This window comes from Solanum tuberosum, unplaced genomic scaffold (genome assembly GCF_000226075.1).
Source record: "Solanum tuberosum cultivar DM 1-3 516 R44 unplaced genomic scaffold, SolTub_3.0 scf00115, whole genome shotgun sequence".
Lineage (NCBI taxonomy): Eukaryota > Viridiplantae > Streptophyta > Magnoliopsida > Solanales > Solanaceae > Solanum > Solanum tuberosum.
Genome location: NW_006239044.1, coordinates 674,040 through 687,913, shown reverse-complemented (window position 1 = coordinate 687,913; position 13,874 = coordinate 674,040). Strand labels below are relative to the sequence as shown.

Sequence of the window (13,874 nt, the reverse complement as noted above, 5' to 3'; positions counted from 1 at the left end):
CACCCCCCCCCCCCCTTCGGGTCTTCTAAATACTTATTTTTAAAGTAGAACACTAATTCCCTTAAAAGCAGTCACTTTCACTTCCTTGGTCAAAATCATGAAAGCAACTTTCGAATTAAAGAATCTAATATCAGCACAAGAACCTTTCGAAATTAGTTTTTACACGGTTCAAGCCTACAACAATATTATATATCTGAAAAATTTCAGGCAGCGTATATCACCAAAATAGGATAGTCTCAGAGAGCAAAAATTTTGTCCAACAAAGATGATAAAGAGAGATGTGGAATGAGAATTACCATCTTAAGCTTCTTCAGTTCCTTACGAGCAACTTTAGCTCTCCAAGCACATTGAGTGGTAATTGCAGCCTTCTTGAGCTTCTTGAATTTTGAATATGCCAAGAACTTGCGACAATGGCTCTGAACATATAGTACGAGGGTCCATGAAATTTCAGCAGTAGATTTTGAGATACATTATTCAGTTGCTACGAAGAAAACTATTGCAAATTGACTACAAGCCTGTTTGGAATGGCTTATTTTAGCTGTTTTTAAGACAAAAACGTTTAAGCACTTTTGTAGAGTTTGGGTAAGATAATAAAAATAATTCACAAGTCCATTAGTTAGAATTTCTAACTTATGGCTTATGCTTATAAGCAATAAGAAATAAGTCCATCTAAACAGGCTCTACATCTACTAAAGTAGGAAACTATCTCAAATTTTTGAAATGATTATCCTTCATTTAACCCCAAGGGTTGGTTCAACCATAAACCTGAAGGTCATGAAATTGAACCCCAGTTATAAAGATCCTTAGGCTTACTATTCTCCAGGAACAAGAAAAAGAAAAGACAGATTTATCCTTCAGATATTGAATACATACCTGAATAATAATTGCCGCTTTTGTCTGGCTTCTGAATCGAAGCTCATTGCGCGCAGCCATCCCACGCAATCCTGTCTGAATTGAAACAGCAGAGGACCGCAACTCTTCGTAAGCCTTCCTAGCAATATGCATGCGCACATTTGTCTGGATTCTAAGAGAAGCTGCTTCCCTCCGCAAGCTCTCATATACACGCCGAGCAAGTTCCCCTACAATGACCAAATGGAAACAATCAAATAAGTATCAAGATTCCTAAAGTGCATCCTAAAATACTAACCAAGGTATGCAGCAAATTCATTACCTCGGCACAGAGATTGTATCTGTATTGTTGACCGACGTAACACTGTAAAACTTCTCCGAGCCATGTAAGAACGAACTTTTCTCTGGATGATGCTAGCAGATCTCCCTAACACCTCTGTTCTTCGAGCATCCAGTTCCGCCATTTGACCAGCTCTCAGAAACACCTTTGTTTTACCAATCTGCAAGACCAAATAAAGACCAATGAATGGCTTTCGAAGCCTAAACATGGGAGAAGTCTCACATATGAAACTAGGATAGAAATTTGATATGGAGACCATATCAAAGTATGCTTATAAACAAGAACAATAATAACTCTGTGAAGACAATCAATGCAGCATATTAGACTTGCCACTGAAGTTTGCAGCATCATGAGCAGAAAACAGTATAAACTATAAACTAGGATAAGAAAACATGAGAAAGTGCATTTTAGCACTTAATGGGCAAGAAGATGAAAATGGCTAAAGCAAGGAGCCAATTTGAGATCAACAAATCTAGAAAGAGGTTAAACAAAGATTTTGTTGTCAATATTTATTTGCTTATTGTTTGTCAATGTACTAGTTGTATTAATGTTGTTTATTGTGTTTCGATTATTGCACTATTTTGTTGTTGGTGTTGCTCCCTTCTGGTAGACTTTGCATTGTTTCCTTGTGACTTGCTATTTTCTTCTTTCTATCTGGAATTGCTGCATTTGAGCCGAGGGTCTTTCATAAACAATCTATCTACCTCCACGAGGTGGTGGTAAGGTCTACATACATTCTACCCTTCCCAAACCTCACTTGTGGGATTTCACTGGGTATGTTGTTGTTGTTGCTGTATTTATTTGCTTATTTACTTATCAATCATTAGGTCAAACAAGAATTTTGCAAACCTAAAGAAGTTTAAAGCACATCCATGAGGAGTCGACCAACAAAAGAGACAAGAAAGAATACCAATATGAAACTATTTGTCTTATTACCCAACTAGTAATGCTCATGTGAAAGAAAGAATTTGATAATGACATAGACGAGATGGGGGACAAGCCAAAGGTAAATGCAGTCAACAGATTTGTGATCCTCCAAACATTTGTATTCTACTCTCTTCTAAACATGTCGAAAATCTGAACAATTAAGCATAAAAAATACAAAATAGGACAAAACTTGATTGATATATCTTAATGAATAAGAAATGTTTCCATGTGTTCAAGTAAAAGGCTATGTTCAGAAAGCTAACAAATATTGTCATTAAATTGATTTTTTATGATATTTTAGAATAATACAAAGGATAGAAAAGTACATGCAAAAGTTTGAAAGTGTTTCATATCCCAATAGAGAAATTTCAAAAAATTACCTGGTAGCTTTGAAGTCCAACTTTCTCCAAGAGCCTTTTGCATGCAGCAACCTCGTCCGTACTGTCATGAATTTAGTCAAAACATAAAAACATAATCAATTAATAATTTGAATTATACAAGGTAATAGCATACCTTCCATCTAAAACTTCAGGAGAAAGGATGCCAAAACGATCTAGAAATTCATAGAATGGTCTCCGAGTAGGATATCCAGCCATACTTATTCTAATCGCTTCCATCACTCCCTAGAATTAGAATAAGAGTGAGCATAAATCCAACTCCCATGTACATTACCAGTAATAAAATTCAAAACGTTTACTTACTCCACAACGCAGCTGCTGCAGAACGTTGTGATTCTCAAAGATAGATGGCTTTAGCAGATTATTAGGCTTGACACATCGAATGTAGTGGGGTTCTGTTGCATTCAGTGTTTCAAGCAAAGATTGCAGTTGTTGCTGCAAAAATATGACACAAATCATGTTTCAACATGCTCCCAGCCATAGCACAGATAAGAGGGAAAAGCAAATATGAGAGAAAAAGGTGCATTTTACGTGCCTTAAACCTTGAGCCAATTGATGAGAACTTTGATTGTTTTGAGGATTCCTCATTTGATGTTGGAAACAGCCCAGATACAAAGGAACACGTTGAAGCATTCAGGAGTGCCTGGTGCTCAGCAATAACATAATCCTTGTTTTTCTCCAGAAATAATTCGGTTTGATACGTGACCTGGAGAAAATAACAGGTATATAATATCCACGTTTTGACGTTAACTACAAATTCTAAACATGATATTACAAATGGTGTATAGATAAGAAGAAATAAAAAACTTACATCACCAGCATAATGGCATATAGTGAAATCAGAACGAGCCAACTTGGGCTTGCAGAAACGTTTATGGTTTTTGAAAGTTTGATAGAGCTTTTGAGCAAACGTTTCATGAGTAGATCTAGGAAACATGCTACAAAAACAAAACAAAAGCATTGTAAGCATCCTAAGCAACCAATATGATAATAAGCTGCACAAATAAGTGTGTCAATTATAAAAGAGAGTGGATGATAAGGTTACTGGAAGAACCTCATCAAGCTACTTACCAAGCTTCATCAAGAAGTGCTATAATACCGCCTGGTTTCTGAGCAAAGGGAAAAATTAAGATGTCATTAAAATAAGGAAAGAGCAAGTGACTAAGTGCTGGTGCAAATGGTAACAAGAAAAAAAATCAACTGAATGAGAAAATGGAGGGCAAACGAGATTATCCATGATCTATTATTTAGAAGATCTTTGATGAGGAAGAAAATAGAAGCTATTAGCCAATTAGCTCATTAGATTTTATCTGACCTAGACAACATGATTTGTGGTCCTCTACTACTAGAACATCTCTGTGAATTTTTTATTCTTGCTGACAATATCTCTGCATAAGCTTTTTGCTACCTGTTATTACTGTTTATCAATGGAAAAATCATCTCTGAAGCTATTTAACCCTAAACCTGCAGTATAATGATCCGTGACCCTACAGGTTCTTCCATGATTAAAACATGTTAGTAACATGAAGTTGAAAAACTGAGCTGCATCAATAAATCGGACAAACGCTTGCAAAGAGAATAACATATTCCTAACAAAAGGCAAGTGACTGCCAAGAAGACATGTAGAGATTTTACAAAGAGGGAAGGGAGGAAAGCAGTAAAATGGGTTTACTGGGGGTCATCGCATCAGAGTGGAGAAGCAACAACTTTTCCTTTACTGACTTACCCAACAAATATATTCTAAGACATTTGCAAGTAAGCAATTGCAAGACTTTAAGCATCCAAAATCTCAGCACAAACCTTTTCTACCAGATCAAGAATATCTTGATTATCAATGAACTCAATGTAGCTCCAGTTAATTTCTTCTTTTGTATACTCTTCTTGTTCCATTTTGAAAACATGCTGTAAAAACATTGGTAGGGTGTCATAAAGCTGAGCAGCAGACTAAAAGTTAATACAAAAAAGATAAGGAGATAGCCAGAACCTGATTGAAGTGCTGCTGAAGCTTCTCATTTGTTAAATTGATACAGAATTGTTCAAAGCTGCAGATATAACCCACAAAAATGATACACTAATCAAAATAATCAGCTTTGAGATGCGAAAAAATTCAGACACTCGGAGTTACCAAAATGTAACAAAATTCAAAATTGTGCTTCTTTAAGCTTCCATAAATATCAGATGTAGAAAGAAAGGAAGACTTGGGAAATTTATGGTCTAAAACAAATTTTAAACATTTGTGTAGTTATAAATATTTCATTAAGGGTAAAAGAAGAATTTTAAAGTTAAGTTGTTTCTAATTATAGAAAGGTGACATTCTTTTTGGGACAAACTAACAAGAGAAAGAGTGTCACATAAATTGGAACAGAGGTAGTAACTAACAATGAGATCTCAAGTCCACAATAAATTTGATTGGTGAAAGTGTACAGATAAATACAAACCGATTTTCAATAACACGAATGTGACCCTTGACACAATGTGAAGTACAACGACATTTGCTTGTTTGTGGAGATGTCAAAGGAATTCTTTAATAGTTCACTCCAAGAGAAAATTCACGTACAATCCAACCAAAACGCAACAAATAAGCACCTATTAGTCTTGAAACTCTCAAATCCATAGATATCCAGCACACCAATCAAAGATTTAGAATTTGGATCTTGACCAATTGAACTATTAATCGTATCTACCAGCCTGCAAAAAAATTGTTGGAGGGTCTGAGTAAACTGACAATTGTTTGTAGAAATAAAGAATACTACAAACAAAGACGATAGCTGAACATGTCATTTAATTCCTGTCTAGACACAAAAATAAAGCTTACCAGTCAAACAATCTTGAGTACACAATTTTTGCAAGAGCATCTCTACTGGTAAGTGCAGCTTCTGGATCCAGCCATTTGGTGATGGTTTCATCACGAGTAACAATAACGCGTTTGCAAAGGGAATCCTCTAGAGACTTTACGTCACACCTATGAGTAATATAAACATTTAATAGCTACTCTGTCTCTTTATCTCTCTCTCTAAACGAAATGCTTCAAACCAGTAAAAAAGAAAAGTGCTTTGATTCAATATTCCTTATATACCACTTACATGAATAGCTCTGCAGCAGTTCTCAGATGAAACCAAGACTTCTCATCTTTGGGCACTGAGGAGTCTATCTCCTTCCCCTTTGCAAATTCTATGTTTCCAAGATGGAGAATTGCAGCCACTACTCGAAATATTGCATCCTGGGAGCATTCACAAAGTAACCAAGAAAGTATAAGGAGAATCTAAAGTTGAACATGTTTAACTGTCACAAGTAATTTCCCAAAAGATACCTGCTCCTCAGAACTTATTCCAACAACATCCATTGCCCTTCTTGTAGCTAAGTATTCTTTGGCATCATCAAGCCCATCTAACTCATAGCAATTCGTCTGATTGAGATAGTGAAATGTCCTAGGATTGTCCAATTTGAACCTTTGAATGTCCTGAGAGCGGAAAGATAAAATAAGAAACTTGGAAAACAAGTCCATATGACAGATTATTCCTCAATATGAACTAAGTTATCAAAGAGAAGGAAATGGAGTTGAGCATCCCAGGCAAAGACAATGCAGCACCTCCTGAAGGACAATCATGGTAGGTGTACAGGTTGTTATAGGATGATCCCTGAACCAATATATGCTACTGCAGCAAAGTATTGTTCTCTTTTTTTTTTATAGCATTGGTGTCCTGGACCAGCCTATGTGCACCTCGACTATTCCATTGGTTACCTGCTACCTCCCACACAGCATAACTAAATCGGACTATCGTATCAACTTTTTTTCCAAATGAATAGTAGGAATGCAAAGATGGTTTCCCTATAGCTATCCAAACAAAAGTATGGTACTACTTTCCTACTACTGAGGGAAAAGCATTCTCAGAAGGGTAAAAAATAACGAATATGGAAGTTGTTGGGATACATATCAAAAAAATCATTAGCCGTGCAGATTACATATCTTTTACCCCTTCATCCATGGGATATTTACACTCTAAAGAAGATTTGGTGTTAAATTGGATTACACATACTGGACAAAAACTATCGTCCCAATGCAATAATCTCTAGGCACTGCCACCATCAGAATACTGATAGTCGCATGTGAGCTAGCAAGAACACAGATGACTTGAGGGCATGAAGATCCTTTAACCTAAGCAGATTGCATCTGGACTATTATTTAACTTCTGAAGCTAATCACAAAGTATTAAAATCAGCCAACAACATTATAAGCTGTCAGAGGAGAGGACAAGATAAAATGCTACCAATAGAAAGGCATTTGCAAGTTGCAACCTCTAAAAGATTACCATTGCGAGAATACAAAACCAATGGAAAAAGTTGATTAAATTTTCCAACACAGAAGAGGAGTGAACCAAATACTCAAGGGGGGAAACAATATAAAATACTGTGGGTTCAGAGTGCTTCTTCTTCATAGAAATCCATCTAATGAAGTAAATAGTGGTGCATTACCTCCGGTGGTGCAGCACAAAGCATGTAGAAACAATGATAATTTCTCTCAGGATCAGACAACTGGCAAACACGCGATCTTTCGAGTAAATATGTTCTGACAGCAGCTCCTGAAATCCTTCCCTTTTGGTCAAACTGAATCTCCACAAACTTACCAAAACGACTGCAATCTCCATGCAAAAGATATTACAACCATGTAGCAATTTTTTCCAGAAAAAAAATGCCCTCTGAACAATTAGAAAATGGACAAAATTCTATCCAACCTTGAGTTATTGTTTCTGACAGTTTTTGCGTTACCAAATGCCTCCAGAACAGGATTAGACTGCAAAGTGCAAAAGCGTAGTCACCGCGTAAGAGTAGATAAAGGTACAACGGCAACAGATGATCTTTAGTTTTACATCCATACAAACGATTATCAGCAACCAGTTGTAACGCTCTAGGTACAATACCGTACAACAGTTTAAGACTTAATACCTCCAGGACTTGCTGCTCAACTGATCTACTACCTTCAGCTGCAGCTCTCCCTCCCATGTAAGCAAGATAGCGCATGAGTTGCTTGGTGCTTTCTGTTTTACCAGCCCCACTCTCCCCACTAACCAATATTGACTGACTTACTCCATCATTGATCATAAGTCTGCACCCATTGTAAATATATTCAATGACAATTCAAACAAGAGTTTTTAATTCATAAAAACAGAGAAGCACAAACCTGTATGCTGCATCTGCAACAGCATAAGGGTGTGGACTCAGCTCCCCAAAAGCTGCACCTTTATATTGGGCCATCATATGGGTATCATATAGGTGTGGTAGCCTTCTAAAAGGATTGACAGCGATTAATATGTTCCCTGTATATGTCTGAAATCATCATTTATTAGGTTACTTGACCTAAAAGGAAAATGAACAGATCTTATAAAATGACAAAGAAACTCACATATATTTCATTGATATCATATCTAGCCTTTAAATTATGTAGGACTCCTGGTTCATGCAAATAAGCCAGCTTCGTCATATCATCCACACCAGACGGCGGAGCTTCAGCATCTTTGGCGTAGACATTAGAAGACTTAACAGCAACCTGTAACCACAGATTTCAGCAAGTAAATGAACAAGGTTCAGCATTTCCCAAAACTCTGCTTAGTTACCAATGTGTTTGAGAGAGTAGGGTGGATAGAACTCAATGCCCTGGCTTGTTTCTCCCGTTAGTTGAATAAACAAACTAATTACTTCTTTCCTACAATAAAATCCCATGTGCTCACTTACCGTTTTACCAGAAGTGCAAAGAACCTTTATGTCTGAACCATTAACCTCCAAAACTTCCCCATCTATCCAGGCTACATCAGGATCCTCCACCCAAACAAGAGAACCAACCGGTAAGCTAATGGAAGCAGCCTGCAAATACAACGATGCGGGTTGCCCATTCAGAAATATTTATTAGAGACAATACCAATAGTTAGTACTCTTTTGTGCCCTTAAATGTATAAGCAAAATGAATAGGACTCAGATTGAGGCTGCCAGTCTGTATTACGGACCAAAGCATGTCTAGCCATTAAGAGGCCAAGCAATTAGAAGAAAACAATGCCTTCGAAACCAGAGAAATTGTGCCACATTACATTGAATGTTATCAAAAGCATTGTTAATGCAGCAAGTCTTGGCTGATGGAATTAGAAAAAAAACACTTATGCAACATAAAAGGTCATGATGTGTTTATCATTTTATTACACTGCCGCCGCCCTGTTTACTGCTCACTCTGGGCAATCACTAAACAGTTGCAGAAAATACATGAGAATGCTCCGCGGAAGTTAATTTAGTTTACCAGCTTTACTTAAAAAAGCATGACAGTGGGAGAAATTAATTATACATTAATTTCTTTAAGATGCTTATGATAATGCTCATGCAGGAAACAGAGCATATCCCGTAACCCCACCCACACTCTGCTAAAAACAAGGAGTCAATAAACTACAGAAATAGACCTTCAGAATTAATAAACTCATAGACATCTAACATTTCCTAACCAAAGATGAAACTTTGACAGCATTTAGCCATCAATAGGAAAGGTATAGTCGATTCCATGAATATAATTTCATTCCATACCAGACCAGGCCGAAATAGGGTCTAGTCAACATGACCAACTTGACCTGAAATCAACTATTCAACCAAAAAGAAAACAACATAGTCCCTTCAACATCCATCCATAGACTCAAAGCAATCTATATTTTTTTCTCTTTCACAGCACTTAGTTAGCAAATATAAAATTGCCATAAACAAGTTTTAATCACCATGCCCAAATCAACCCAATGTCATAAAGTATCCTCCTTGGTCAAAAGTCCATTACACAATCTGATAACAATGAGGAATACCCTTTAAATCAAATTTCAAACAGATCAAACAAAATACATAAAGAAATGCAGATCAAAAACAATGCTGTAAGAAATAATCCAATAGTACCATTAAATAAACAACTCCAATCAGATCAAATCAGCTCCTGAATCATCAATAACAATAAACTGACAACAGATCAAGAAACCACTGATTTCCCACAACCCAATCTCCTCAAAAATGACAAATATAAAGCAACAGTTCACTTTCACTTTTCTTCAATTGCTCTCTGACTTCAACTTGACTCCAATTTTTTTCAACTTTTCAAACTAAGAAACAAGCAAGATCTGGTAACCAAATGAACTGAAAAAAAACCCCTTTATCCTATACTAAATCACCAATCCAATTTCTCTTGAAAAATTACAGAAAAATCGGAGAGGGAGCAAAAGAATCGTGTCTTTTTCTTTTCTTCTTCTTCTTCTTCTATATCTCAAGTTCAACTCAAAGCCCCACGTAGTTTTTGAGGGGGTTTGGTCTAAGTTATATTAATAAGTAATTAAATGTCTAATTGTAATTAAAGAGATTAATATCTGTTAAACAAATTAAATACCGAGTCTACCCTTCCTAGATTCGCGATATTACAAAAGAAGACTCGAACAGGTCATTAACGCGGACAAGATATTGTTGTGGTCCCTACCGTTTAAAACGGCGCGGCGGGTAACCGAGGATTTAGCTGTTTTTGGATACGGCGTCGTTTTAAGCCGTTAATTTGTCATTGTCAATTAGGGTAAAAGTGGGTGGGGTTAATTAAGCAAGAGTATTAAGACTGGTGGTCAACAAGTAGGTGAAAACAAAAAGAACCCAACAAGTTAGGGACCTATTATAATCACAAGTTGTCAACAATGTTTTTTCCTTCTTTTCTTTTTAAGGCAATTGAAGTTAAACCTTATAGCTTATTTGGGACCTTGGGTGAATTTTAATTATTTCTTTAATATCTAAATATACATTAAAAGGACTTTCTTTAAAAATTATTGGATATAAGAATTTAAATTACTAGTTAATTTAATTTTATAGTTGTAGTTGATGGTAGTGATTGGTGGTTGTTATGATAATAGTGGTTGATAGTGATGATTGTAAATGGTGGCTAATGATGATGATGATAATTAACTACAGTGATATGTGGTGGTTGTAGTTGTGGTTGAGTGTGGTGGTGATAGTTGATACGGATGGATGGCAGCAATAGTAGTGGCAATGGTATGTGGCGACGGTTAACATTGAAAATATATGGAGTAGTGGTGAACTATTATTTTATAGAACTTCTTGAATTGACATCTTAGTAGGCGTTTGGGTATGTGATTTCATATCATGTTTTCATATAAGAGATGAAATTCCAAATTCTCCAAAAAGCTTGATTTGGGAATTTCATATCGTTATTTCAAATTTTTTATATACAAAAGTTAACCCACAAGTTTATATTAGTAAAAAAGACATATTATATCTATCAACTATTTATTTTATATGTAAACAAAGTTTATAGTTGATATTATCACTTTACACAATTGTCATAACTTGTGCATTGTTACATAATTTTGCAAGAATATCAAAGGATTGATGAGATATTCATGAAATATGAACATGATGATGCTCAACGTTAGATTGTTCGTACTATGTGGGATAATTCTACTAAAAAGTAGTACACTATAACTCATGTTTAATTTTACTTTTGTTTTAAACTAAAGTTCGATTAATAAATGTTGTATTTTTAAAAAAAAATACTTTTGTGATAGTGTATCATACTTTTGTTATAATCTTTTGCTTATTTGGTTAGATCATATAAAGAGTTGGAACGATTTCGATAGTTTTCACAACTTGTGGGGTTTTATGCTTATGATAAAAAAAAATACAACTTAAAACTAAATTGCATGTACAAACAAAACTTCAATTTCATCTCATATAATTTCACATTATTGTATTAAATCACGATCTCATCTCACATGGTCTCACCTCAGAGATTGGCTGAGCATAGATAAATCTTAAAGTGTACTTTCATCCACGTTTTCCCTTATGATAGATTCGAAAGTATCTCTCAAACGGTCCCTAAGCGATATTAGGCCTCATTTGTTTGAACCTGCACAATCCAAATTATGGAGTCATACAGACACTTATCCTATCCCTGACTAGATAGTTAGGGTGTACAAGAGGCATTTGTTTTGGGGAGTTGTATGTGAGAAGGAGGGTTTAGGTCACTAATTTTTTCTTAATCTCATTTGAATATATTAAAATGACATAGTACATGACTTAAAAGCGTGGGAAAAAAAATTAAAACAACCCTGACTAAAAACGAACTTCAACACATTCTACGAGATCATCTACGGTCTATAGATATCTGTCTGTAGAAATTAGAGTGAGTTTCTGAATTTTAATCTACGATACTCATCTATGATCCATAGTTCCAACTATGACTCGTAGATGTAGTCCATAAGAATCGGACTGAAATTGAACTTATGAAGTTTCATCTATGGGAGGCATTTACGACTCGTAACCCCTTTTACTTGTCATAAAACCCCTTCGTCAAATTCCGACTAAAATCCTTATTTTAGGACTTTCATTCATGAGCCCATCCACGACCCGTAAGATGGTTTACGGGTCATCGTAAACCAAGTCCATAAAACTCAGACCAAATTTCTTATTTCTGAACTTTCATCTACAAGTGGCATCTACGGTTCGTAGTTTCTTTTACAACCCGTACATGCATGTTGTTCGTAAATTCAGTTTTTTGCAAGTTTACACTTTTGAACTTCTGAGATATTACAAATAAAGACAACTTTTATTCATTTAGATATTGAAAAAATAAATACTATTTGATTATTTAGTATTTAAATCTAAACACGACATCTTAATATTAAGATGTTTATTAATATTCATACATCTAAATTTCTAAGCACGTCTTACTACTCAAATAGGTATTCATGTATTAATTTTTCACTATTCAAATTTTCTAAGTCGTAATGGCTGGTTGCTACCTAAACCTTGTATGTCACAATTCAAAATTCAAAATTATGATGACACATATCCTAATCGACCGATATATAAGTCAAACCTTAACTAAATTACTAAATTGAATACTCTTCAAAATGCTTAATTAAAGGTAACAAGTAGCAGAAGTAAAGTCTTAAAATTAATTCCATAAACTGAAATAAAAATGCAAAAAAAAAAACATAATCTACAATTCCAAAATCTGATAATATGATGAGTACAAAACTTTTAAAATAACTTAACAAGATACAAAATTACTACAAATAATTTGACAGATAAGGACATGCATATAGTTGCATACAATAAAGATAGTGAAGTTTGATGCAACAGAATAGCCAAACAACTAACCCCAAAAATTTCAGTAAGCTCCAAAATCGATGTAAATCATCAACCACTCGTATCGGGATCAAATTCTCTACATAATTTTGACTTCTGATATTGTTAATAGAATTTTATTCACTACGTTATATTTTGCTCCTAAATTGTCATATGATTGCGAGTTAATATGTTCATGTTTAAGTACATTTTTTATCTTAAAAATTTTATGTAATTTTTTTTAAAAAAAAATTGTACTTAATAATATAATGTACACACTGTTGGAAATAATAATTCAAAGTTGGAGTAGAAATCCTAGGTGTTTAGGATTTGTTATTTATGGTATTTACTTATTCATGTTTAATTAGAATTTGTTAGTTATAGTGGTTCCTAGTCCTAGTTTAATTTGATTTCTTACTTTTATAAATAGGGATGTTGTTAGTTATTTTTAATATACAGAAAATATACAGAATAGATAGAACTTGAAGTAAAATTCAAGAACTTTTGAGTTTATTCAAATATATTTTTATCATCATGTCTTCTTCAACAAAGTTCTTAACTTTAAAGACTTGCGATGATAAGAAATTTGTACTGGACGAAGCGATAGCGGTAAGGTCACAAACTATCAAGAATATGGTTGAAGACGATTGTGTTTCAAACATCATTCCCCTGCCTAATGTCGATAGCAAAACAATGACCAAAGTGATCGAATACTGGAAGAAACATTCAGAGGAAGGCGTCTCCAAAGACATGCTGATGGACTTTGACAAGGCTTTTGTGAAGGTGCACCACTCGATTTTGCATGCTCTTATCTTAGCTGCTAATTTTTCTTAACGATAAGGAGATATTGGATATGATTTTGTCAAGAAGTTGCCGATAGGATTAAAGGGAAAACACCAGAAGAAATACGTAAAGAATTTTGATATCAAGAATGATTTTACTCCAGAGGAAGAAGAGGAGATCCGTAAAGAGAATGCTTGGGCTTTTGAATAATTTTATAGTTATTTTAATATTTATTCTTTTTTATTTTAGGATTAAAACTGTCTAGTTCGCTATATCTTATTCTATTTTATTTAGTTTTATATTCTATTGTTCCTTTTTATAGAATTGCTCTTTGATTTTGAAAAAAAAGAGAAAGGCGTTGGTGGGAAGGGTATCAACCTTGAAAGTTGGAGGGAAGTGCTCCAACACAACCAAGAGAAAAAATATTGTGAGTTAGAGAG

At 34.8% G+C, this 13,874-nt stretch overlaps 2 protein-coding genes across 2 annotated transcripts in view; one reads left to right on the top strand and one right to left on the bottom strand.

Moving 5' to 3' along the window:
- Window positions 1–9,832, bottom strand: part of LOC102581429 (myosin-6) — a 21,513-nt gene extending 11,681 nt beyond the window's left edge. The window contains exons 1-22 of the mRNA XM_006350222.2: window positions 9,430–9,832; window positions 8,245–8,373; window positions 7,916–8,059; window positions 7,694–7,839; window positions 7,459–7,618; window positions 7,248–7,306; window positions 6,988–7,147; window positions 5,825–5,974; window positions 5,598–5,734; window positions 5,330–5,476; window positions 5,101–5,202; window positions 4,499–4,556; window positions 4,315–4,416; window positions 3,586–3,623; window positions 3,326–3,452; window positions 3,050–3,220; window positions 2,818–2,949; window positions 2,630–2,739; window positions 2,497–2,557; window positions 1,172–1,349; window positions 874–1,079; window positions 297–416 (exon numbers count right to left, since the gene is read on the bottom strand). Of these exons, the coding sequence (XP_006350284.1) occupies window positions 297–416; window positions 874–1,079; window positions 1,172–1,349; window positions 2,497–2,557; window positions 2,630–2,739; window positions 2,818–2,949; window positions 3,050–3,220; window positions 3,326–3,452; window positions 3,586–3,623; window positions 4,315–4,416; window positions 4,499–4,556; window positions 5,101–5,202; window positions 5,330–5,476; window positions 5,598–5,734; window positions 5,825–5,974; window positions 6,988–7,147; window positions 7,248–7,306; window positions 7,459–7,618; window positions 7,694–7,839; window positions 7,916–8,059; window positions 8,245–8,373; window positions 9,430–9,432 (2,640 nt within the window). The 5' untranslated portion in view covers window positions 9,433–9,832. The remainder of the gene's footprint in view (window positions 1–296; window positions 417–873; window positions 1,080–1,171; window positions 1,350–2,496; window positions 2,558–2,629; window positions 2,740–2,817; window positions 2,950–3,049; window positions 3,221–3,325; window positions 3,453–3,585; window positions 3,624–4,314; window positions 4,417–4,498; window positions 4,557–5,100; window positions 5,203–5,329; window positions 5,477–5,597; window positions 5,735–5,824; window positions 5,975–6,987; window positions 7,148–7,247; window positions 7,307–7,458; window positions 7,619–7,693; window positions 7,840–7,915; window positions 8,060–8,244; window positions 8,374–9,429) is intronic.
- A 3,452-nt stretch (window positions 9,833–13,284) lies between these two features.
- Window positions 13,285–13,644, top strand: LOC102581094 (SKP1-like protein 12). Its single transcript, XM_015309957.1, has 2 exons — window positions 13,285–13,434; window positions 13,522–13,644. The coding sequence occupies exons 1-2, from the start codon at window positions 13,285–13,287 to the stop codon at window positions 13,642–13,644; spliced, it is 273 nt and encodes a 90-aa protein (XP_015165443.1).
- The last annotated feature ends 230 nt before the right edge of the window (window positions 13,645–13,874 follow it).

Bases quoted from the DNA above. Each gene is read 5' to 3' on its own strand.
- LOC102581094 (XM_015309957.1), top strand. From the start codon at position 13,285: ATGGTTGAAGACGATTGTGTTTCAAACATCATTCCCCTGCCTAATGTC. The intron at 13,435-13,521 runs GTGCACCACTCG...TTTGTCAAGAAG, and splicing joins TTGACAAGGCTTTTGTGAAG to TTGCCGATAGGATTAAAGGG.